Source organism: Vipera berus (assembly GCF_964194415.1).
Source record: "Vipera berus genome assembly, chromosome: 4".
NCBI lineage: Eukaryota > Metazoa > Chordata > Lepidosauria > Squamata > Viperidae > Vipera > Vipera berus.
The window spans coordinates 74,034,835-74,060,253 of record NC_138206.1 but is presented as its reverse complement, the minus strand read 5'-3'; the positions used below and the strand labels follow the sequence as shown (position 1 = coordinate 74,060,253).

The 25,419-nt window shown below is 44.8% G+C and overlaps 1 protein-coding gene across 1 annotated transcript in view; it reads right to left on the bottom strand.

The window, feature by feature from the left end:
* The window catches only part of MID1 (midline 1), a 269,028-nt gene that overhangs the window by 149,274 nt on the left and 94,335 nt on the right, over positions 1-25,419 (bottom strand). The window contains exon 3 of the mRNA XM_081327462.1: positions 12,568-12,663. Within this exon, the coding sequence (XP_081183588.1) occupies positions 12,568-12,663 (96 nt within the window). The remainder of the gene's footprint in view (positions 1-12,567; positions 12,664-25,419) is intronic.

The following is a 25,419-nucleotide window of genomic DNA, read 5'->3' as shown; positions in this document are numbered from 1 at the left end:
CCAGCATGCCTTTGGGTGGCTGCAGTACCATTCTTCTTTTGGGGCTGCTGAACAATTAACCTTTGGGTCTCCTATCACAGTGGAATCACCCCGTTCCATCCAGGGTTTGTTAGCATCCAAGGGGGGCCATTGGCTTACAGCCTCCTGACTGGAACAATATCAGATAGCACTCCTTGACAACTCACAAGTTCATATAGGGCACAGTAGCAGGTTCAGTCCAGAAACCTTTCTTCCCCAACTGGATAGTGATCATAATTGTGTATAAACTATTACAGAAGTATTTTCTGGCCGGCTGGATCTACCTGACCCGCCATTGGAGGAAGTGGACAGGGACCTGTATACAGACGGCAGCAGTTTTATAGGCAGGGAAAAAGGCTAGCTGGCTGTGCTGTGGTCACATTGGACCAGATAGTGGAAGCAGCAGCTCTCCCTGCAAGTACCTCAGCTCAGGAAGCTGAACTCATTGCCTTGATAAAGGCCTTGAAAGATCAGAAAATGCCGTTTATATATTTATAGACAGTAAATTTGTGGGAAGATCTGTGTTATACATGCACATGGAGCATTATAGATGGAGTGTGTTTCAATCACCACTCCTATTAAATTTGGACAGGACATTTTAAGGCTATTGGATGTTGTTTTGCTCCCACATAAGATAGCTGTCATGCATGTGAGGGCCCATGTTAGGGTTGGTACTGTACATGGAAGAGGAAGTGCCTTGGCCAACCGCACCTTAAAGTCTGCCGCATGAGGTCCGCTGTCCCCTTGGTATATGGGTGCGCTTGTAACCCCATGTTTGCCTGTGCTGTCTCCAACATATATGCACTGGATGGGCACAGAGCTTCTAAACTAGGTGCTGTTTATTGTGGACATAGGCTGGAGAAGGATGGGGAGTCCCAAAACATGCATTATGGGCCCTCTTACAAAACTTGCATGCCAGCACTCATTGGGGTTACAAGGCCATGGCTAAGTTTCTTATAATGGACTATATTTGTCCTGGGATCTATAACAGAGCCCTCACAATGATCAGGCAATGTGTGATTTGTGGATGTAATGACCTGTGGAAATTATTATGTTCCCCTTGGGGAGGCTTGGGGCTGGCCAGGATCCTGCTAGTTTTTAGGAATTTGATTTTACTGAGTTGCCATGGACGCGGGGTTTTAGCTACTTGCAAGTTTTTGTGGATGCTTTCTCTAGAGGGAATGAGGCCTTTCCCTGCCATTATCCAGCAAGAAATTCAGGCCCTGGGTATTGTTTGGTGGTTTCATCTGTCCTATAGGCTCCAGTCTTCAGTACACATGGGGAGGCCTGTTTCCCTTTGGGATGGTGTATGGTCAGCCCTTTCTTTCTCATTTGCCTTATCCACTTCCCTCCCTGTTGTTGGAGACCAGGCCCTCAGAGGATGTATACACTCTCTTGCTAATGATGTTTCTTCCGTTTCTTAAGCTGTTCAAGCCCTCCATCATCCAGGGGTGGATCATCCACTCCATTATTTCCTTCTTGGTGTTTGGGTGCTTGTCATGTCCTGGACTGCTTCTGGCCCTTTAGCTGACTACTGGACAGGGTCCTTCCTTGTTCTTCTCACTACCTACATGGTGGTCAAGATTGTTGGACTTCATGCTTGGATTGGTCATGCTCATCTTCTTCACCACCTTCTGACACTGAGGACCGAGTTGCTTGGACTGTGGCCCCTGCTGCTGAGGAAGACCTTGGGCTGAAGCTTCTGTTTGTTGTGACTCAGGGCCAGCCTGTGGGTCCGGCAGCCGGCTCAGATGTCTCGGATGACTCAGATGAGGGGGAGGAGGAGTGTGTGGAAGACGAACCGGCTGATGATGGCTTGGAGGCTTCGCAGAGCCCCCAGCCGGGGCCCTCTTCTCAGCTGCGTGAGCCCGATAGTGCGGAGGATGATGACCCACAGCTGGCCCTGTTCAAGGACGCCCGACGCAGGAGGCAGTCGAGCAGGAACAAACAGAGAAAGGCTGTGGGACTCCTCGGGAGGAGGCACAGGGAGGCCACGCCCTGATCTCTAAATAAAAGGAGTGTTTGGGGAAGGGCTGGTTGCTGAAAGCAACTCTTCCGTTTGAGGATTCAAGTTCCAGTGTTTTTGTTTCTTGTTTGAGTAATAAATCTTGGCAGACGCTTTTCAGCCTCAGACGCTCTCCAGTCTCTACTGTTTGAACAGGGGTTTGCCTTATTGCAAGGCCGGTAGCAGGCTGGTTCAGAACACTGTTTGAGGGCCAACGCTGATCTGTATGCCGGGACATTTTGGTCATTGTGATACCTGTGCCTGCCGGGCTTCTACACAGGTGATTTCCTCTCACTGGCTTCCTGCTTACTTACATTGCGGGCGTCACTTCTCTCTCTCTGGGCTGACATCTGGTTTTTTGTTTGGGTTGTTCATCCTTTCTTTTTTTAGTACTCTGTCTTGTTTTTCTTTCCCAATCCATGCTCTCTTTTGCGGGAGGGATTATGGGTGATGGTCAGGTTCAATTATGGGAGGTGGTTCCCAATTTCCCAGTCCCTCTTTGGGGACTTGGGGCTCCAACACCTATATACTGGATATGCAAGCATGGATTCAGCTTCTGAACATAACAGATTGCTGAATCTGCGCACTTATATCCCCCACTGGTATACATGAATGAACCTTTATTGTCAAAGTACAACCATGTATACATTGAGATTGGCTGAGCCTCCCTTCGTGCCCCCACCCCCAACTCACAGTGACAACAAACCCTCCATCTTATTACACCATGTGAACTAATTGCACAACACACCAGCCTCGCAAGTCAATTCTGCATAAAGTTTATAAAAAATTATTTCCCGTTCAAAAGCCTAACAGCCCATGGATAAAAGCTGTTTTTCAGCCTGTTGGTACGGCTGGTTATACTCCTATATCTCCTACCCAATGGTAGGAGAGTAAAGAGATACCGTCCAGGGTGTGAGTCATCCCTGAGAATTTTCCTCACTCTTCCAAGGCAGCGAGCCCTGGCGATGTCATCCAGTGGTGTCAGGGGACAGCCCACAATGTCTGGTGCTGTGCTCACCACCCTCTGTAATACTTTCCTATCTGCGGCTGTCAGACCAGCATACCAAACCACAATACCATACGAGAGGACGCTCTCTATAGTAGACTGGTAAAAGAGGGTCATTAGCCATTGTTCTACCCTGTTCTTCTGCAAGACCCTGAGAAAGTGAAGCCTCTGTTGGGCCTTTCTAGCCACCTGCGTTGTATTAACTTTCCAGGTCAGATCTTCACAGAGGTAGACTCCCAGAAATTCCATGGATTGGCCATGGAAACTACAGCCTTGGAAGCCTTCATGTTCAGCATGGCCAATGTAACAAGGGGCTGGACCCTTCCTGTCTTTGGGGCAGGAAAGTTCTTCTTCCGGAGATAAGTTAAGGATCTATACACCTTGCACAGTCACATGGAAGGTCAGTAATGGCATGTGGGATGGTTGGCATACATGTCATCAGACCTTTGGCCTTGACTACAAGAAGGTTCCCTCTGCTCTTTGTAGTTCGTTTGCAGCAATGGGACTCATGACTTATATGTCTGGTGTTAGAGCTTATATGCCTAAGGGGTTGGAAGGCGAACCAGGCATTTATCTTGCTAACCACTCGGACTGGTGGTTCCTTTGTGATCGGTTTGCCTGTAAGTCTTTGCCAACTTACTGATTTGGTACATGTACCATAGGGATTATCTTTCCCTCTGTTCATATTGTCCAACACAAGGATATCATTCATCTCATGGAGGAAGGAATTAGGAATTACCCTAAAAATCTGAAGATTTCTACTGATATTGTATGGGGATGGTTTAGGGAATTATTCTTGGTACTCTCTTTGTAGTAGTCCTTGTTCTTGTATCCTGTTGTGTCATTCACTGCTTGCCCCTATTCACCTCTGCCTGTCCTCAACAATGTGGCCCGCATACTACAGAAGCCTATCCCATGTTCATACATTTGTGCACTGCTCCAAGTATGAAAGGGGGGATTATGTTGACCCAGAATTAGGGGACAGTATAGAAAATATCAATTGTGAATGTGCAGATGGCCCTACTGTGTGTTTGGGCTCTTGCAAAGTCTTGGATGCAGGGTCATGAAAGGCCAGCAAGAAAAATACACAATGTCCTAACCCACCCAAGAACTTATGATATCTTTTGGGAAACACCCAAAAGGGAACATTTTTTTAACTTCTGCTCTCTTATCTACAGTATGCCAGACTTACTGGGTGAAATCTTTATCATATGCGTGTCAGCTTTGCTGGATGGCTTGCTTATGTAACCAGAAAGAATAAATACAAGGATTTCTTGTCTTTCGGGGCTGCTCTCATTTAGAGGAGCCTGTCTTTTTGTTCAGCTGAATAAAAACGTAAAGTTTGATGGCAACTTCTGGTTTCCTGTATTTTTTACCAGCAAAACCTCAGAACCTGCATATCACCTCTGCCAACTCTCCCATGGCTTGCGCCGCCACTGGAGAGAATGGAGAATGGGGAGGACAGCAGCTCTGCACAGAGATACAGAGCAGAGAAGAGCACTTGCTTGCCGCCCTGCATCATCCCATGTCTCCCTTCTCTGTTCTGGAAATGGCAGCCCCATTTCCTGCCATTTCTCCTCCCAGCACTGCTGTAGAGTTTGGTGCACCACCACCCAGCTCCTCTCTTTTCCTGAAATCATTTCACTAACCTGCCTTCCAGCTCTGGTGGGTTTCTCTTCTGCTGCAGGGAAACGGAGTTTGTGGGACTAAGAAAAGTTCAGTTCGACCTTCCAACTTCTTTCAAAAAAGAAAAAGATCTCATGATAAGTTGGAAGGTCTGACTGAGCTTGGGAGGGGAGTGAGAGGGAAGATTGCCAAGCAAGGAATGGCCTGGCTAGGGGACCCTGAAGTAAGCAGGGGCAGGGTGCATGGGGCAGCTCCACCCCCCTTGCATCTGCCTCGCCTCGTTGTGGCGGCAACAGTGTAATGTGCAGTGCAGCCTCTTGCCACGAGCGGCCAAAGCAGAAGTGGGCTGGCAGGCATGTAGGGTCCTGTTGGACAAGGCTGTTGGTGCTGCCACTGCGAGGCGAGGCAGGTGTCACAAAAAAATATAAGCCATCCCCCCACAATAATACCTAATGCCTCTTTTGGAAGCAAAAATAATATAAGACCAGGTATTACTTTCGGAGAAACACGGTAGGTTAAAATAGATGTCTATAACTACTTTAAAAGTGTTTCCACTATAAATAGAATGAGCACATCTGAGTTTCAAGATCTAGAGAAAAAAAATGCTTTTCTGGTGCTGTATAATCTAAGAATGATATTTGTACATGATTCCATGATTTGTTAGGAAACATTGGCTAAAATTGTGGCTTTTAAATCAGCTACAGTCCAGGAAAACATGTTTCCTCCCCATTCTCTCTGGCTAATTGTTCCTGATTTTTCCACAGCTGTATTTCTATTATGTTCTGTGCAACAGACTAAAACAATTTCATTCTCTTGACTAAATAATGCAGGATTTTCATAAATGCCTAACACATTTCAAAACATTCTCTCCCCCTTGCTGGACCAACAGACACAATATAGGAAAAGGAGATGGTGTCCATATTTCTATCAGTCCTTTAGGAAATGACTAAGAGATGATCCCTGATCTTCGCTCAGATAACCTAGTAGATGTAACTGGTTTGTGCTCTTCATGAAAAATACAAGCTTACTTCAATGGCTCCTGCAATGCTCAAAAGGGAAGAACTGGCCAATAGCTTTAAAACCAAGGAAGAAAAGAAATCAAGTTCCCTCCTGTAAGAAAACAGAGCTTCTTGCAAAAAATAGCTCAGTTTTGAATTTTTGCTGCACAAGTTTCTCACTAGCCAAAAGCAGTGGCTAATGATCCGAGAGATAACACTATTAGGTTAATTTGATACCAAGGTGATATTTTTAAAGTTTAGAGGTTCAGCTCAGCTTCTTTCTTGATGCACAGTTTGAAGAGCTATAAGGAGAGGGTGGATTAAATATAAGGAGGGTCATGTATTTGATATAATGTTTGAAAAGAATATGAAACAATATCTACACACTTACTTCTGAACATCAGAAATACCAATTATGCAAAAATACTAATTTTGCATCGGCTCTTATAGCTACCTAAGTCTTTTTCTAATAAAAGGGTAGCTGTCCTGTGTTTTGTTTCTAATCTGTAATAACATAAAGCAATATGTACCCATCAAATCAAAGGTTTTACTCTAAGCTGTTTATATTAATGTTAGTGCTGTTTCATTCATTCAAAGTTTCTTAGATAGGCTGAATGGGAGCCTATCTTAGATGCATTGAAATCTACCCTTCTTTACTTTTCTTTCTTACAGAAAATAAATATTAGAGATGTGTAAACATATACACCAATCATTTTGAAATTCTAAATGGTTAAAATATATACACAGGAACCCAAGAGCACATGTAAAATCTTGAGAAAATATATGAATTGAACAATGCTTTAATATATTTATGTTTTATAATATATTTTAATACATAATATTACAATCCATGTTTGCAAATTCTTGCATTTTTTTGAAAAGAGTACTACTGGTTTGAAATAGATCTTCACTCAGGAGCCCTTCCACCGCCCCCGAGCTACCATTTGATGTTGTAATGGCTGAATTGGAGATAAACCGACCCTAAAATTTACTGGAATTCCAGCCAGCTCTATCCGTCCAAGCCAAAGAAAACTCCAGCTATCTAGGAGTAATTTTCATAGGCATAAATAAGTGAAAATTTGGGAAAAATAGCCAGGTACCAATAACATTCAATTGCCTAGGCTATACTCTGGACAAACTCGATAAAGGCCCTGTGACCCTAGAAATTAAAAAAAAATTAATTAAGACATGATTATAATGATTACTGTGAATATGTCAGTGCAAATAGTTTTAGGTAATTATTTTCATAATTCATATATCATTCAACTGCAGGAAGGCTCTAATTGATATGACAAAGAATTTGAAATATATTACCCCTTGGAAATTACTGTAGGCCATCACGGTGTTCTCCCCATAGAAACCTAGTAAACCATTAATAATTGTTTGCTGTCATTATATAAAAAGCACACTAACACCATCATCGGATTTCATCAATTAAGAAGACAGGGAGAAATGTCTTAGTAACACGTTTCTTTTCTTTTTCCTTTCTTCTTTATTCTAGTTTAATATTTTGGTTTCTCACTGATATAAATAAGATCAGCATTCCTTGGTTTGGGTATGTCAAGTCAAAATACAAACTAAATTTTAATGCCTCAAATGAGAACACAATACTTCACAAACCATAATTTGGCCAGCTGTGGATGTGGTCACATTTGCTAATTTATTGTAGATATAAATGGCCTAGATGTTAGAACCCATTCTTTCCCTGGGGACCAGGGGATCTATATAATTTCTTTCCTAATTCATTTCTTTCTGAGGGTTCTGCCATTCTCCTGAGGGGGAGGGGAAAATGCTCTGGGATATGTTATTCTGCTTTGCTACAATGTATCTTTTCCGCTGTTCCTACATACTTACTCTTTGAACAGTGTCTCACTTAATGTCACCTTGGAGTGAGAAAGGAATGTGCATCTGACCAACTGGTTTATCTCTCGCTGCGGAAGAGAAGGTGCGAAGACCCAACAACATCTTCACAAGCATGGGAAAGGACCCTGTTATCAGCTACTTTCCCACAGCGGACTTAACTCCTGGGGATTGGCCCATTCAAATTGACCGGATGAACTATTGGGGTGGGGTTATGCTATTGATCTGAGTGGGAAACCCTCAGATCCTGCCTATCAAGCCTGCTATCAGCTTCTCCTAATAAAAGTTTCTTTTAGAAAGAAACTGTTCCAAGAGTCCTGCTTTCTTGGGATGAGGTTTTGAAGTGGGCCTTAACACTAAAGGACGTCTCTTCAAGTAAATATTATGCTCCAGCTACTGAATTGTGTGTGTATGTATGTAAATATATATATATATATGTATGTATGTATGTATGTATGTATGTATGTATGTGTATGTGTATGTGTATGTGTATGTGTATGTATATGTATATGTATATGTATATGTATATGTATATGTATGTATATGTGTATATATATATATATATATATATATATATATATATATATATATATATATATATATATATATATATATATATACACACACACACACACACACACACACACACACACACACTTCATGTTTGTGGTGGTGCCATGTTTTTATCGTGGGTGTCAGTTTGCTTATTGTGTGGTTTGGAGGGGTTTAAAGTGGCTGATGTTGCAGCTGTAGTTAGATTTCTGTTTTGTGGTTGTGCGTCGTTATCATTGTGGGTTCGGATTTGCTTTTTGAATGGTTGTGTGGTGGTGATGTCATGTGATGTTATCATGAGTTTGGGTCTGGTATCATTCTTGGTGGTTGGGACTCATCTGTCAATCAAGGCGGGTTTCCAAATGGCTGGTAGGCGAGAGGTATCATCTCGTTTGTTCATGCTGTGGGGGCGTTTTTCTATCTCAATGGCTTCTCTGATTATTCTGTTGTTAAAATGTTCAATTTTGGCGATAGTTTTGGTTTTTTTTAAATCAATTTCATGTCCCGTGGCTTCAAAGTGTTGGAACAGGGATGAAGTTTGTTCTCCGTTTCTGAGTGAGTTCCTGTGCTCTTCAATGCGTGCACTTATTCTTCTGTTGGTCTGACCGATGTATGTGGTGGGGCAGGTGGTGCATGGGATTTCGTATACTCCTTGGTTTTCTAACCCAATTATGTCTTTGGGGTTTCTTAGGATGGTGGATATTTTTCTGTCTGTGTAGAATGCTGTTTTGATGTTGTGTTTTTGGAGGATCTTGCTGATTCTGTCTGTGGTCCCTTTTAAGTATGGGAGGAGGGCTTTCCCATTTTCTTGTTCTCTGTCTTGAGGAAGTCATCCAGTTTATATGTGTATATGTATGTATATGTATTGAATATTTACTTCCTCACACACCTCAATAGCCTACACCCCAAAATACAATTCACCATGGAAACAGAAGCTAACAATCAACTTCCCTTCCTTGATGTCTTAGTCTACAAGAAATCCAATGGCTCCCTAGGACACACTATCTACCATAAAAAAACACACACAAACCACTATCTGAACGCACTCTCACACCACCACCCAGCACAGATCAACTCCGTAGCCAAGACACTCATCTCCAGAACAAAACACCTAGCTGACGAACAACACCTAAAAACCGAACTACACACTCTCACTAATGTACTAACAGCCAATGGGTTCCAAAGAAACATGATTACCAATTTAATCCGAAGAGAGACACCCACAAAACCCCAAGACAGAGAACAAGAAAATGGGAGTTATGAGTTCTGCCCCCCCTTTTTTTTAGAAAAAAAGCACTGATTATAGTACTTTTACTGCACTCTGCCACCCTTTGGAATGATTGTCTCACCTATGGGATAATGAGCAAGAAGAGAATTGTTTGTATTTTCATTTATTAGAGAAGAAGGGATTACAAGAAAGTAAGCAAGCACCCAATGAGAAATACACTTCAAAAGAAATGTAACAGGATGACTCCTTGCCTAATGTGCTCCTTCCTCCAAGTTCAAAGCCACTCAGAGGACAAACAAAAACTGAAAGTATGAAACTAATTAAAGTCTTGTCAGTTACAGGCAGCAGCCATGAATAGGTTAATTAAGATCACAGAACTGAGTTTGTTAATTTGCACATAACACTGTTTATTGATGTACTGCATTGTGGCCAAAAGCAGCTCAGGAAGCCTACTGTAACTATGAATGGTCACTGACCAGCTTTCTCCAATCTGGGCATCTTCCAGATCAAGTCCTGAAACTGTCAATAGTCACACATTTGGAAGTATGGAGTGCCTCCATTTTTCTTATGGTATTACTGTGTTTGTTTGCTACATAGTATATATAAATGTAGCCATGACTATGCTTCTTAATAAATTAGAAAAATATGCATTAGGACACACACATCAAATTATGAGTCCTTTATTATAATTCAATGTTAGGCTCACTTATAAATCAGTATCTGTTATTTTTGAGATGATAAGTTGATTAAAATGTAAATTAAAAATAATTATTCCATATTTACTTTTATAATAAAATTACAATATAGCAATACCACTTAGACTTATATACCACTTCACAGTGCTTTACAGCCCTTTCTAAGCAGTTTACAAAGTCAGCATATTTTCCCCAACAATCTGGATCTTCAATTTACTGACCTCAGAAAAATGGAAGGCTGAGTCAACCTCAAGCTCCATCAGGATCAAACTCCAGACTGTGGGGAGAATTACCCTGCAATTGTCATGGATCTGCCACTGGACCCCACTCTGGACACAAGTTTAAAGGAGGAGGATGGGTCTATACTTCCTCCCTATCCAAGGACACATAGGGCAGAGAGAAGACATGTACAACATTGGTTGGCTAGACTAATTGTGAGGAGGCAACCTTGCCTCTTGTGAAGGGCTACACTGGCATCATCTATTTAATCCCACCCCAAGGAGTTGAGCGTTGCTGGAGCAACATGCCGAGTTCCATGTCTTGTGTGCTTGTGCTGTGTAGCCTGACCCATTTGGCTCATGGACTGCTTTCCTGGACTTCATCTTTGTTCCTTGGGCTCGGTTCCCACTGGCTCTTCCTGTGCTGAGCTTGGAACCTAAACCTGCGCAATGAGGGTGCTTTCTGATGACATGTGTGGGAGGGAGTCTGAATAAACACCTGTAGAACTCTTGCTATATGTGCGTGTGTCTGAGGGAGTGGGACAGCACAGCAATACTGCATTCTAATCATTGCACCACCAGGGCTCCTAACAGAAAATTACAGTATGTCTTAATTAACCAACTGATTATTTTATGGAAATTAATAAAATATTAACACTAGATTTTTTTTCTTGAGTTAAATATAAACTTGTAGTGAGATGAGCAGCAAACAAATAAATAAATAGTAATACTATATTAGCAATTGAATTTACTTTTTTGATATGACTATCACAGTAAAGTAGAGGCCAGGGGGGCTTTTGCCCAGGTCCGCCTGGTGCACCAGTTGCGGCCCTATCTGGACTGAGATGCCCTACGCACAGTCACTCATGTGCTCGTGACCTCCCGGTTAGACTACTGCAATGCTCTCTACATGGGGCTGCCCTTGAGGATCACTCAGAGGCTTCAGCTGGTGCAGAATGCAGCCGCGTGAGTTGTGATGGGAGTCTCTCGATACTCCCGTGTAACACCTCGCCGCCGCGAGCTGCATTGGCTTCCGGTTGCCCTCTGGGTGAGATTCAAGGTGCTGGTGATGACCTATAAAGCCCTAAATGGCATGGGTCCAGATTATTTTAGGGAACACCTGCTGCCAGCATCAATTTCCCATCGTCTTGTGCACTCCCACAGGGAGGGCCTCCTTAGGGTGCCGCTGGTCAGTGAGTGCCGGCGGGTGATCCCCAGGGGAAGGGCGTTCTCTGTGGGTGTGCCTGCCCTATGGAATGATCTGCCTGTGGATCTCTGGACTGCCCCCGACCTTTGTTCGTTTTGCCAGGACCTAAAAACCTGGTTATTTGATTTATCTGGCCTGGACTGAGGGGTTTTAAATTTTTAACTTTTTGGGCTATTAATTGTTATTTAATTTTATTTTAACTCTATTTTAACTTATATTGTTTTTTAACTTTGCTCTGTAAACCGCCCTGAGTCCTTTGGGAATAGGGCGGTATATAAAACCAATTAAATAAATATGACACTTTAGAAAATATAGCTAAAGTTAAAAATGGAAATAATGCATTTTAATTGTGAAGGTCAATTTGTTTTTATTTCCAGGAAATCCTGTCCACATTAATCTATCTGTTAAAGAGCCACTATGTGCCACAAAGAATTGTGGAGGATATTTTACAGCATACCGTTAGTTCATGCCAGGATCTTGTGAAATTTCTTGGGCTCACTTGTCATCATGTATGAATTCCCTTACAGCTTGTTCATTGCAGAAAGCAATCTGTATTTCATATTACTAATTGTTCATTCAAACTTTATTCCTCCCAGACTTCAAAGAAACCACCAGAAAATATAACTAAAACAATATACTAAAATAAAATTATTAATCAGTCTATTTTTTTTACTGGTAGAGCAATACATTTTTTAAAAAAAAACAGGAATTCTTTTTTTTCCTTTATTTTATAATTTAACCATTAAATGAATTGTATACATACATTAAGATGGTTTTTATATAAGGTGCCTTTAATTATTGGAAATATTTTGTCTTTTATTGAATTTTTTTAAAAAAAATATGTGTTAACAATAAACAAATGTTATTTTATTCAATACAAAATTATATATTTTTCCAGTAGTGAACTCTCCATGACATTTACTTGACTGTTGTATAAGAAGATACTAAATTATCTATTTGGTCTACACATTTGCCTATATACTTGCCTATAAAGTCACCAAGAGTCAAACAACAACTACTAGGTGCATATATAAAATAAATAAATACATATGTTTTCAAACTGTAATATTATGATTATTTTAAAAGTCTGTAAAACAGAATGTCACATATTCAGAAAGAATTGTGAATTAAATATCACTGAAATTATTACTTACCTCTACATGTTGACAAGTTTGAATTAATTTAGCCAAAAGTGTTTCCAGTTCAGTGTTTCTTTTGATAAGGCTGGTAAGATTACTTTCTAAATTTTGCTGTATTAAAAAAAAGAAGAGTTGGTATAGTACTTAGCATTATATATAAAATAAAAACAGTACATGTAAATAAAATTATTTGAGAAATTAAAATAAATTGGTCTTCAAACATTTGTTCATTGTTAAGAAGGAAGATGATTTGCCTGCAAATGTGTGTGTGTGTGTGTGTGTGTGTGTGTGTGTGTGTGTGTGTGTGTGTGTGTATTAACTATGCCAGTGAAACATGTATACTAACCTGACAAAAGATACAAAAGTTAAGAGTGGCAGAAAGAAGATACATGCTTGGCATTACAAGACAAGAAAGACCTGCACATAGATTAGAGAACAAATAAAAGAATATCTTAAGAGAGAAAAAGAATTGAAATGGAAATGGGCTGGTCACATAGCAAGAAAAACTAACAGCAGGTGGACCAAAGCAGTCACAAAGTGGATCCCACTTGATAAAAAGCGTCCATGAAAGAGACCTAAAACAAGATGGATCGACGATTTCAGCAAGTATTTCGGGCCTAATTGGCAAAAGAAAGCTCAGGACTGTATTGATTGGAAATATGTGGAAGAGGCCTTTATCCTGGAGTGAATAGAAAATGGCTAAAATGATGATGATAAATATAAATACTATGAATACAAATGTAAATACAATAATACAATGAATACAATATATACATTCCATATATATTTGGAGCTTACCATCCTGGCTTTCTCACATCAGGGCTACTCTCAATTCAGAGTAGAAGTCATAATTATAACCTTAATCAGGGCTTTTTTTGTCATAGAACGCTCAGAACGGAGTTCCGGCACCTATTTTGGATGGAACCTTATATGGTAGGCAAGGTGGATTGTATGACATGTGTGAGTTCCGGCACCTTTTTCTTTTACAAAAAAAGCACTGACCTTAATTAATAGCTATTATATATATATATCTTCTCAGTAGCAGTTTTTTTTATACACACACACATACACACAGAGAGAGATGCTCATATTCACATAATAATTAGAAACAAGTATGCCCAACTTCTTCAGACAACTTATACCATTGCACTTCCATCCACAAACCAAATTCTCTTCAGAATAAGACCTCTATACATTCAAGATACATATTTCAGAAAGATCAGAGGAAAACAGAATTGTGCACCAGCTTATGTACTGCTCACTTCCTTTTCACTGAATAGCACTATTAATGAATTATATTAATATAAGTAACTTATTGTTTGTCTGCAGTCTGTTTAATAAATGATGAAAGCACATTGTTAGTTTTTATTCTGCATTACTCTTATTCACTGAAAGGGACTACACTCAGTCTTTAGACTGAAGACACAATTTTATTCTCTAGCAAGTGATGGTGAAACTTTTAGAGACCGAGCGCCCAAACTGCAACCCAGGTGCCAGGGGGCATGGCCCACTGGTGGGCATGGCCACTGTATGGGCATGGCTCAAGTGGTCATGGAAGACTGGGTGGGTGTGGCTGAGGTGGGCGTGGCTACCTCGATGTTGCTCGTGGGGAGGGATGCCTGTGAGGGCTGGGCAGAATTGGGGGAGATCCAGGGGGTCTCTGGCACGTGGGATGGTGGGCAGGAGGCTCGTCCTGCGGGGTGAGGTGAGGCGAGGCAGGGGGCAAGGCAGGGGTACCATTGCCGCAAGGTAAGGCAAGGCAAGGCAAGGGCCGGGGCGGTTGCTTCCTCACACCATCAGCCCCACACACAGCGAGTGCATAGCAAGCCACAGCCTGCCGGTGCCTCAACCAGCACTCTGGGGTTCCGCAGCCCATTGCGAATACTGGGCCAGCCCTCCAGCAGCAGGGGGCGAAAGCGTGTGATGCACACCGCTGGACGTGCCTACTCCATCCCATCTGTTTTTCCTTGTGGTTGGAGAGCAGGTTGCTGCTGGTCATCTCTTTGCCCCCTCGCAGATCTTGCCCTTAGCCTGCACGTGGAGCCTGTTCCCCTTGCACACCTGATGCACCTTAGCCCCGCCTCAGGCTGCCTCTGCCAACAGCTCATGCAGGTCCATTAGGCTACCACCATTGCCTGGAGCACCTAGCCCGCCCAGCACAAAGGAGGTGAAATGGCCAGATAGCAAGCCCGAGTAGAGGTGGTAGAGCACACCCATGCCCAGCAAGCCAAAGGCCACCCTAAGTGGGAATAGCCAGATCTCTATTGGAGTCATGGCCCCCCAGTCCCAGTTAGGCTTGCGTGCCTCCCCCCATCTCTGCTTAGCCTGGGCGACCATGATGCTGATGGGGATCTGGCTTTCCTGCTAGGGTGGCCTTTTGCGTGCTGGCCCTGGGCATCCTCTACTACCTCTATGCGGGGCTTCCTAACTGCCTTTTTTCATTCCTCTTGGAGGGCAACCTCTCGCCCATTGCATTTCTTGCCTGTTTGTTGCTGCCAGCACAGGTGGCTGCCACAGAAGTTGTAGTTCAGCTCATGGTTGGCCTGCTTGATCTCCTCTCCTCTTCCCCACCCTCCTCCTTCTTTCCCTTCAGTGCAGCTAGAGCTGACTCTGCTTCCTCCCAAGGTAGCTTCTCTCTCTCTCTCTCTCTCTCCCACCCAAACTTCCTTCTTTTATAGCCTCTCCTGTCTTTCTCATGGGGGAGGGTGAGCCAGAAGAGAGCCTGGGGCCTTTGCCTCATCCCAGCCACTCTGCAGCTCCGGAGGACTCTCTCACAGTAAATCCTTGCCTGTGCTGGCTCTTTCCCTCCCCCACTACACTTGGCTAGGAAAGGCTGTGTACCACCTGCCATTTGTTAATGTACCACAAGTGGTACGCATATCACCAGTTGAAAAGCCCTGGTCTAGTAGACCTGTGTGAGTGGCTGGCAGCTGTGGTAGGTACTGAGGTGCACAAGGGGAATGCGCTCTACCTTGAGGGGTTAAATTGACCAGTGGCGACCAGCTTTCCAACCAAAAAGCCATTTCAGTGTTGCTAAGGATGGAAGAAGGTAAGTGCTACAATACTTCCAACTCACATGAATTACAATAATCTTAAATGGAAAGATTAAAGTGGTCTCACAATCAAGAGTTCTTCTCTTTTAAGCTGATCTGTTCAGAGGAATAATAATAAAAAACGCTTCCATTGCTCAAATTTCAACAAGGAAGCCATAAGGTGACAACATGAAAGACAATTTGGGTTGTTGGTTAAGCACTAGGCTAGAAACAGAGAGATTGTGAGTTCTAATCCCACTTTAGGCATGAACTTTAGGTCAATCACTCTAAGTGGCTTTAGATCAGTCACTCCCTCACAATTGAACTCATCTCACAGGGTTGTTGTTGCTGTGGGGAAAATAGGTCAAGGAAAGAGTATTATGCTTGACTTATTTATAAAGGCAGGATAAACATGAATAAACATGAACCAAGATGTACCTCAGCAGAAGTGACGGGGGGAGTGAGGGGATGGGAGCCAATAGCATAAAATTATTAAACAGACCATGATGTTAACAGCGCTATGAAGGCTACGACCAACGACTTCATAAAATAACCAAACACCTTCATGGGATTAAAAACAGAGGGAACGCAAGTATGAGAAAAGCTACGGTCCAAAGAATTTCACCCTCCCCTCCACCCACCTTTGTTTAAAAGGCAGCTCTCGTCCATTCCCAAAGCTCTGGATGTGGCGAAGCCTCGGCTGCTCACCTTGGTGGGGTGGGGTCTGGGCAACTTTCTGATTAAGCATCGGCTTCGGAGGCACGCAGGTCATGTTTTTTGGGGGAAGGGTGAGTTAGGGCCCTGACCCACCCCTTGCATGGAGTGCCCTGCTCTCGCCACCCTGACCCACCCCTCGCATAGAGCACCCTGCTCCCACCGCCCCACCACACCCCTTGCACAGAGCATCCTGCTCCCACCGCCTCCACCCACCCCTCACGCAGAACGCCCTGCTCCTGCCACTCCCTACCACCCCTATGCAGCACCTTCTTTCCAGCTCTGACGTGGTCCCCTGTCATTTCCTCCACCATTGTGTGGGACTAAAAATAAAGTTCAATCAATCAATTCCAACTTTGCAAGATCTTTTTTCTTCTCGCGAGAAGTTGAAATTGATTGAACTTTTTTTTTTGCACACGGCAGCGGAGGCCTAAAGTGAAAAGGTCTTATAAAACCCAGCTTAAAAAGCCACTTGCCTGGGGAGATTTTGATGCAGGTTGCTCATTGCTCATGGACAGGACTGAAGGTCTAGGACTGGGGCAACAGCACACATGCCCACAGAGAGGGCTGTGCATGCTGCCTGTGGCACGCGTGCCATAGGTGTGCCACCACGGACATAGACTATCAATGCAGAAAGAATTAAATGAGCCTTCCTGTGATCTACTGATGATGCAGCCCCAAATTGAAATTTCCTTTTTTTGCAAACTGTCGACCTATATTCTAATTGTAATATATCATTTACAAATGAAATATTACAAAACATCTCATAATCCATTTTTCCTCTAGAAAATACTAGCATAAAAACCTGGGATTTCTTTTGCAATTTTTTGCTTTCCTGAATTTTTATACTTCTAGTTAAAAGACACAAAATACAATGTGAGCAAGGAAGAACCCCAATTGCTGGGGATCCCCATCAAATATCACCCTGAGGGAGCCCGGCTTTAGTTCAGGCTTGGGTGGTGGGGCTCTTTGCCTGGCTGCTCAGGGAGCATTTACTCCTAGGGGCCTGGCCCATTTAAGGCTCAGTAGAACCTGACTGCCCCCACTGTGGTGTTCAGTAGTCACTGACTCATTTTTGCCTCCCGTAGCTTCTTTGAGCTGTTCCTCACCTCTCCCCCTGCATCGCTTGGACTTCACTCTCAGGTCCTGAAATGCTTCCACCATGAAGTACAGTACATTGCCCACTTCAGGATCTGATCAACAGGGTCCTGTTCTGTTATGTATTCACTTATAATTCATATTGTATGTATTCATTATTTACATTAGTAGGAATTGTTGTAATAGAGTTTAACAGGGCTGAGGTAAAAACCGCGGCAGCTTTTGACAGCTGTCAAAAGCTGCCGGACAGAACCGCGCAGGCGCGACCGACTGACAGTTCTACACGCGCCTCCACTGACAGCTCCGAGCTGTCAAAATCTGCCGGTTCCGATTGGAGAAGACAAACGGCGCGGGAACCAGCTCAGCCCTGATTGGCTAACCTACTGACAGCTGCCAGTATAAATAGATGTCATGTTCTTCTGTTGTTCGCCTGGTTCGGAATAAAAGTTGAATCGTTCAACTTGCTGTCTCGCCTGCTTCTTGAATAAAGCACTGGCGACGAAGGTGGGATGCCTGCTTGCCTAAGCTGAAGTCACTACCTAAGGGAAGAAGAGATTTTTTCCCTTAGCCGAGCTGGTCACTTGCTGAAGTCACTCGGAAGCCAAACTTCCGTACAACGCAAGCAGCTGCACCCACTGCCACAGACAGCATGACGAACCATGGCCACATTCGAGAGTTCAACACTCGCCACCCAGAAGGCTGGGAATCTCATCTGGGCCAGGTAGAAGGATACCTGGTGGTAAAGAAGATTACGGACGACCGGGCCAAGGCAGCAGCCCTCCTCTGGCTCAGCGGGCCCGCTGTTTATGATGCCGCTGTGGGAATCTTCACCCCTGAACCGATCGCCACTATCTCCTACGCCGATCTTACCGAGGGGCTGAGTAGATACTTCATGCCCATCAAGTCAGAACTCTTCTGGAGGGTAAGTTTTGCCTGAAAACTACAGCTTCCTGACGAGCCAGCAAATGACTTCATAACCCGGGTCAGACACGCCGCACGGCGGTGTCGGTTCCCGGACTTGGAAGACTGAATCCGGGACCAAATCGTCATAGGGCTCAAAGACGAGCGGCTGAGGAAGAAGCTGATCGCCAAGCCAGAAATGACAATGGCCGATGTGGCAAGGGAAGTCATTGCATACGAGGACAGCCACAGTGACAACCGACGTTCACCTGACAGCGGGCCCAGTGGGTCCGTGCACCAGGAGGACGGCGGGTTCAGCGGTCCCGAGGATGACGACGGCTCCATTGACATCGATGCGGTACAGCGACGGTTCGAAAAGCTCAGGCTGCAATGCAACTACAGGGGGGGGGCCTGCCAACAATCAGAAGGGCACTAACTTCCAGTCGAACAGGGCCAAGTGTGCCAGCTGCGGCGGAAGCCACCCAAGAGCAACGTGCCGGTTCTGCAGTGCCAAATGCCACGGGTGCGGAAAGACAGGTCACCTCAAAGCCGTGTGCCGCAGCCGGAGCCGAGAAAATCTGCATGAACTGGAGGTGACGCCCGCAGGTATGAACCAACACACACCCAGGGCCAGGCGCAATCCCAAACCCCTAGTGCTAAATGTGAGGGGAAGGGCGGGAAAATACACAGTCCACAGCACTCTTAAGCCCAAAGTCAAGGTGGACGTTCGGATTCATGGGATTCCCTGTGAGATGGAAGTGGACTCTGGGTCCTCTGTCTCACTCATTTCGTGGCAAACTTACAGGGACATTTGTAACCGCAGTAGAAAACGGCCCGCCCTTCGACCCACCAAACTCCGCCTAGCTGATTTTCAGAAAACGCCCATTAAACTCCGGGGAAAGGCTTTCGTCCCCGTGGAGTTCAAACAATTTAAAGGATCCCTCCCTATACTAGTGACCCGGGAAAACAGAATCAGCCTGCTAGGACTAGACTGGTTTGAGGCGCTAGGAATAGCTTTGACAGGTGTCAACGCCATTCAGCTGTCAAATTTAGAATCCGTCTGCCTTCAATTCGTGGACGTTTTTGACAGCTCGCTAGGAAAGTACACAGGACCGCCTGTATCACTAAAACTAAACCCTAATGTAATGCCTGTCAGGATCAAGGCAAGAAGAGTTCCCATAGTGACCCCAATTAAGCCAAATGGCCAAATAAGATTATGTGCCGACTATAAGGCGACACTCAACCGCGCATTAAATGCCCATGCCTACCCGGTCCCGGCTGTCAAAGACATCCTCGCGGCCATTAAGTCAGGCGCCATTTTTGCCAAGTTAGACTTGGCGCAGGCGTATTTACAGCTGCCTGTCACCCCTGACACCGCCTTAGCTCAGACAATCGTCACCCACAAGGGAGCATTTAAAATTAACCGCCTTCAATTCGGCATTGCTACAGCCCCGGGGATCTTCCAAGAAATCATGGAAAAAACACTTAAAGGGATCCCCGGGGTCTGTCCATATTTCGACGACATCCTAATTGCAGGGGAATCAGAAAAAGACTTAGCTGACAAATTAACAAAGGTGCTCCTTAGATTCAGGGGGGCTGGCCTCAAATTAAAACGAGACAAATGCTCCATCGGGGTGCCATCAACAGAGTTTTTAGGATTTAAAATTGATGCTAAAGGAATTCACCCCACTGAAACAAAAATTAAAGCCATTAAAACAGCACCAACCCCAAAAAATAAACAGGAACTACAAGCCTTCCTAGGGTTAGTTAACTTTTATCATACCTTCCTGCCGCATAAAGCCTCCATCGCTGAACCCCTACATAGGCTATTAGATAAAGGCAAACCCTGGAACTGGTCATCTGAGCATGATAAAAGTTTTAATCTACTAAAGAACTTACTCACTAGCAACGCAATGGTAGCCCTGTTCAACGAACAGCTGCCCTTATGTTTGGCTTGTGATGCCTCCCCCTACGGCATCGGGGCGGTCCTAAGCCACTTAACTAGGGAAGGAACACAAACCCCGGTAGCGTTCTATTCCAGAACGCTGTCAAAACCTGAGCGTAACTACGCCCAGATTGATAAGGAGGCTTTAGCTATTGTGGCTGGCGTTAAAAAATTTCATGACTACTTATACGGCCGACCCTTCACCATTTTCACGGACCATAAGCCCCTATTAGGGCTCTTTACAGTAAACAAATTAACGCCACAAATATTATCTCCCCGCATCCTGAGATGGTCTACCTTTTTGTCAGCTTATTCATACAACTTAGAATACAAGCCAGGGAAATCCATGGGCCATGCTGACGGTCTTAGCAGACTGCCCCAACCGATAGTTGACCCAGACCCAGCACCAGCTGGGAAGATATTGGCTATCTCAGACCTGCCTGAATGCCCATTATCTGTTAAAGACATCTCTGCAGCCACTGCTGCAGACAAGATATTAGGCAGAATCTTAGGCTATGTCACCTCTGGCTGGCAATGCGCACCACCAGACCCAGAATTCCAACCGTATATTTTAAAGCAGAAGGAATTATCCACCCATCAGGGGTGTTTATTATGGGGCAGCAGGGTAATCATACCCGACAAACACAGACTCAAGGTGTTAGAGAGCCTCCACGAAGGTCACCCCGGGACCGTCAAAATGAAGGCTCTGGCCAGAAGCTATGTCTGGTGGCCAGGATTAGACAGGCAAATTGAAACGTATGTAGCCAGCTGCTATTCCTGCCAAGTTGTCAGAGCCGCTCAGCCCCAGGCTCCCATACACAGATGGGAAACTACAAAAACACCCTGGTCACGTATCCACATAGACTATGCAGGCCCATTCCAGGGACAATCATTCCTAATAGTCGTGGATAGCTATTCGAGATGGCTGGAGGTGGCACCAGTGACTAGCACGACTTCAGCAGCCACAATACAAGTTTTAAGGGGGTTATTCGCAACACACGGGCTTCCAGACGTAATAGTCTCTGATAACGGCCTCCAATTTACTTCCTACGAATTCCAGAGTTTCACAACGGCGAACTCTATTAGGCACACCACCACGGCTCCGTTTCACCCATCCTCGAACGGCTTGGCAGAGGTGATGGTAAAATCAACCAAAGAGGCACTGCGGAAAATCATCTCCGGCAACTGGCACCGCAGACTGGCCCAATTCCTGTTATCTCAACACACCACCCCATGCACAACTACGGGAAAATCTCCAGCAGAGCTCCGCTGGGGCAAAAGACTGACTACCAGACTAGACTGCCTACATCCTGACAGATCCCCTCCAGACCCAGAACTGCCCCTCCAGCATAGAACCCTCAGCACAGGGCAAGCTGTCTGGGCAAGGAACTATGGGGGGGGGCAACAAATGGACACAAGGGGTTGTCATTGAACAAACAGGGCCTCTATCATACATCATAGACACAGGACTCAATTCCCACATCCGCAGACATATCGACCAACTCCGGCGGCGCAGCCCACAAAATATGGGGGAAAGGGGGAACAACGAAATGCAGGCAGAAGCCCCGCAGCAAACACTTTCACACCGCAACCCCCCCCGATCAGAATGTACCATTTCAAGACCCCACTCCAAACGACGCTGAAACAACGGAACCAGACCCCCTGACCCCTGAACCAGTTATCGAGTTGCCTGGGGAAAAGGAACAACCAGCTGAGACGACCCCCCCGGCGCTCCGAAAGGATAAAAAGGCCCCCTGCCTACTTACAAGACTTTGAATGGGGAAACCCAAAAAAGAAACAGTTGGGGAAAAATCAACTCAATCAGAGGGAGGGGTAAGGGGTGTTATGTATTCACTTATAATTCATATTGTATGTATTCATTATTTACATTAGTAGGAATTGTTGTAATAGAGTTTAACAGGGCTGAGGTAAAAACCGCGGCAGCTTTTGACAGCTGTCAAAAGCTGCCGGACAGAACCGCGCAGGCGCGACCGACTGACAGTTCTACACGCGCCTCCACTGACAGCTCCGAGCTGTCAAAATCTGCCGGTTCCGATTGGAGAAGACAAACGGCGCGGGAACCAGCTCAGCCCTGATTGGCTAACCTACTGACAGCTGCCAGTATAAATAGATGTCATGTTCTTCTGTTGTTCGCCTGGTTCGGAATAAAAGTTGAATCGTTCAACTTGCTGTCTCGCCTGCTTCTTGAATAAAGCATGTTCCCTCTTGGTCTCCTCTACATCATAGAGTAGTTCCATCTCACATTTCCAGCCCAGTTTTTGACTGCCCTGGATGAAGTATATGTGTTAGGCTCTTCCGTCCAAATCCTCTCTTTTCTCCACGCCAACCGACCACCTCTGTCTCATGGATTTCTCCATGGCGGCTGTCTCCCCTACTAACTCAGAGGGACTCTCTTCAGGGTGAGTCTTGGTGGCAGACTCTTCCTAGCACTCAGACTCATCCTGCTCACTGCCATAGTGACAGTGAGATAGTGACATAGTGTGCACAGTCCCCACGGTAGGGCGATGCCTCCGGGTTAAGCAGATCTTGTTTAATGTAAGGTCCTGCCGGTGCTAGAACTCCCAAGAAAGCAGAACGTTTGAAACAGGCATTGTTTCAAACACACACACACACACACACACACACACACACACACTTATTCTGGAGTAATATTCCATATTTCCAGAAAATGGAAGAGTACTCTTCAAAAGACATTCATCCTAGGACATACAAAGCTTCTTTTCTCACTGAGAATTCATTCAATCAACTAAAAGAAACTCCCTTCTTGCTTTAAGAATCTCATGGTGGGCAGGTATTATATAAGAAATAAGCTGTAAAGTGTACCAAATTTATACTTCCCAGATGAAATTATTCTACTGGTTTCTGAATTATGCAATAAACTCAGACTGATATGGAAATACGTTAGAACTTATGTTGGGAGCAATTTGTATGTTATCAGTCTAACATACAGATTCTTCCCTACCAAATTCAGTCATTTCATTTCAGGAGAGCTTATGGCCTGATAATTACATTTTTATAATCTCTCACAAACCATGGGTCACATACTGTTTAAATGAACATGAAGTATACTATTAGAGAGAAGTTGGGCTAACATGAGAGGAAAGCAATTAGATAGCAAGAATTGGAAAACAAGTATCCCCTATCTCACGGGTTGGCAACCCGCAGCTCCGGAGCCGCATGCAGCTCTTTGAGCCATCTCCTGCGGCTCCCAGTCCTCCTCTGCTGGCGGAGGTTTGGGGAGCTGCACACGCAGCTCTCCAAACCTCCACTGCCCTGTTTGTAGAGATGCTGCCTTTGTCCATGTTTGACGAAGGCAGCAGCTCTCCAAACAGTTTGCAGAACTGCTGCCTGCGGCGGAGGTTTGGAGAGGTGCACGCGCACTCTCCAAACTACCGGCGTCCCATTTGCAAAGCTGCCACGTTCGTCGATGAACGAACGCGGCAGACCTCCGAGCGGGATGGCAGTGGTTTGGAGAGGTGCGCGCACACTCTCCAAACCACCACCGCCCATTTGGAGACCTGCCACGTTCATCAAACATGGACAAATGCGGCAGCTGTGCAAACGGGACAGTGGCGGTTTGGAGAGTGCACGCACACCTCTCCAAACCACTGCCATCCCGTTCGGAGGTCTGCCGCGTTCGTTCATGGACAAACGTGGCAGCTGTGCAAACGGGATGGCGGCGGTTTGGAAAGGTACGCGCGCACCTCTCCAAACTGCCGCCGCCCGTTTGGAGACCTGCCGCACTCGTCAAACATGGACGAGCGTGGCAGACCTCCACTGTCCTGTTCGTACAGCTGCTGTGCTCGTCCGGTTTGGAGAGGTGCACGTGCACCTCTCCAAACCGCCGCCGTCCTGTTTGCACAGCTGCCGCATTCGTCCATGTTTGACGAGTGTGGCAGGTCTCCAAACTTAAGAACTTAAATTAACTACATTGCATTTTCTCAAAGTTTTGCCGACATGTAGCCTGGGTACATGTATGCTTACACAGAAGTAAAGTCCACTGAGGTTAGTAGTATTCCATGAAATGTGTGCCACTTTCTGGAACTTTGGCTGAATTACTTTCTCAGTTTACTATCTGAAAACCTAGTTGTTTCTTGGAAGGAACAGAGCAATTAAAATTTTACAAAACTGCAACAAGCTTGTGAATTTTGAGAACTGTTCATAAAGGAAATTGCTTAGAATGGGAGGAAGAACCATGACTGATTTGGGGGCCACATCAAAAATTAATATTTACCCAAAAGGAACAGGTTCCTAAATTTAGGATGTTCCCTTTATGAAAATGGAAGTTTGAAAAGAAAAACTCCTTTGTCTTTGCTATGTAAATTATTTGGGAGAACACAAGTAGTATTTCTTTCAGGTAAATAATATAGATTTGTTTCTCCTTCGCAACACTGATGCTATTGTTTTTGCTTGTTCTGCGCATGCACATGCGTGCCCACAGGCGCGCGCACATTTTGCGGCTCCCACTTTTTTGTCTGTATGATGGAACCGGTTCTGAGAGGCTCTTTTGCTGTTTCGGGTTGCTGACCCCTGCCCTATCTCATCTGTATTAAAGGTGCAGCAAGTTTAATCTTGTCTTTAGTTTAGTGGGTTAGGACACTGAGCTTGTCGATCAGATGGTCGGCAGTTTGGCAGGTCAAATCCCGAGTGCCGCGTAGCAGAGTGAGCGCCTGTTACTCGTTCCAGCTTCTGCCAACCTAGCATTTCGAAAGCATGTAAAAATGCAAGTAGAAAAATAGGGACCACTACGATGGGAAGGTAACAGTGTTCCATGCGCCTTTGGCGTCTAGTCATGCCGGCCACATGACCACGGAGACGTCCTCGGACAAGCGCTGGCTCTTCGGCTTTGAAACGGAGATGGTCACTGGGCCCTAGAGTCAGAAATGACTAGCACACATGTGCGGGGGAACCTTTACCTTTACCTTAGTTTAAGAAAACATGTACCCAAACTAGAAACAAGCTTCTTTGGTCATATTGTAAAAATTCATTGGGGCTTGCCATTTACAAAGGCTTCCACAATTGCTTCCAAAGAGTATCAAAGCAGTAAGCCTTTTATTTATTTGTTTCCAGTGCTCAATGATCATATGATGAAAGGGCACCCCACATTTACTCCAGGAAAGTCATTTGTCTTCCATCCAACTTTATTTCTTTAAGACA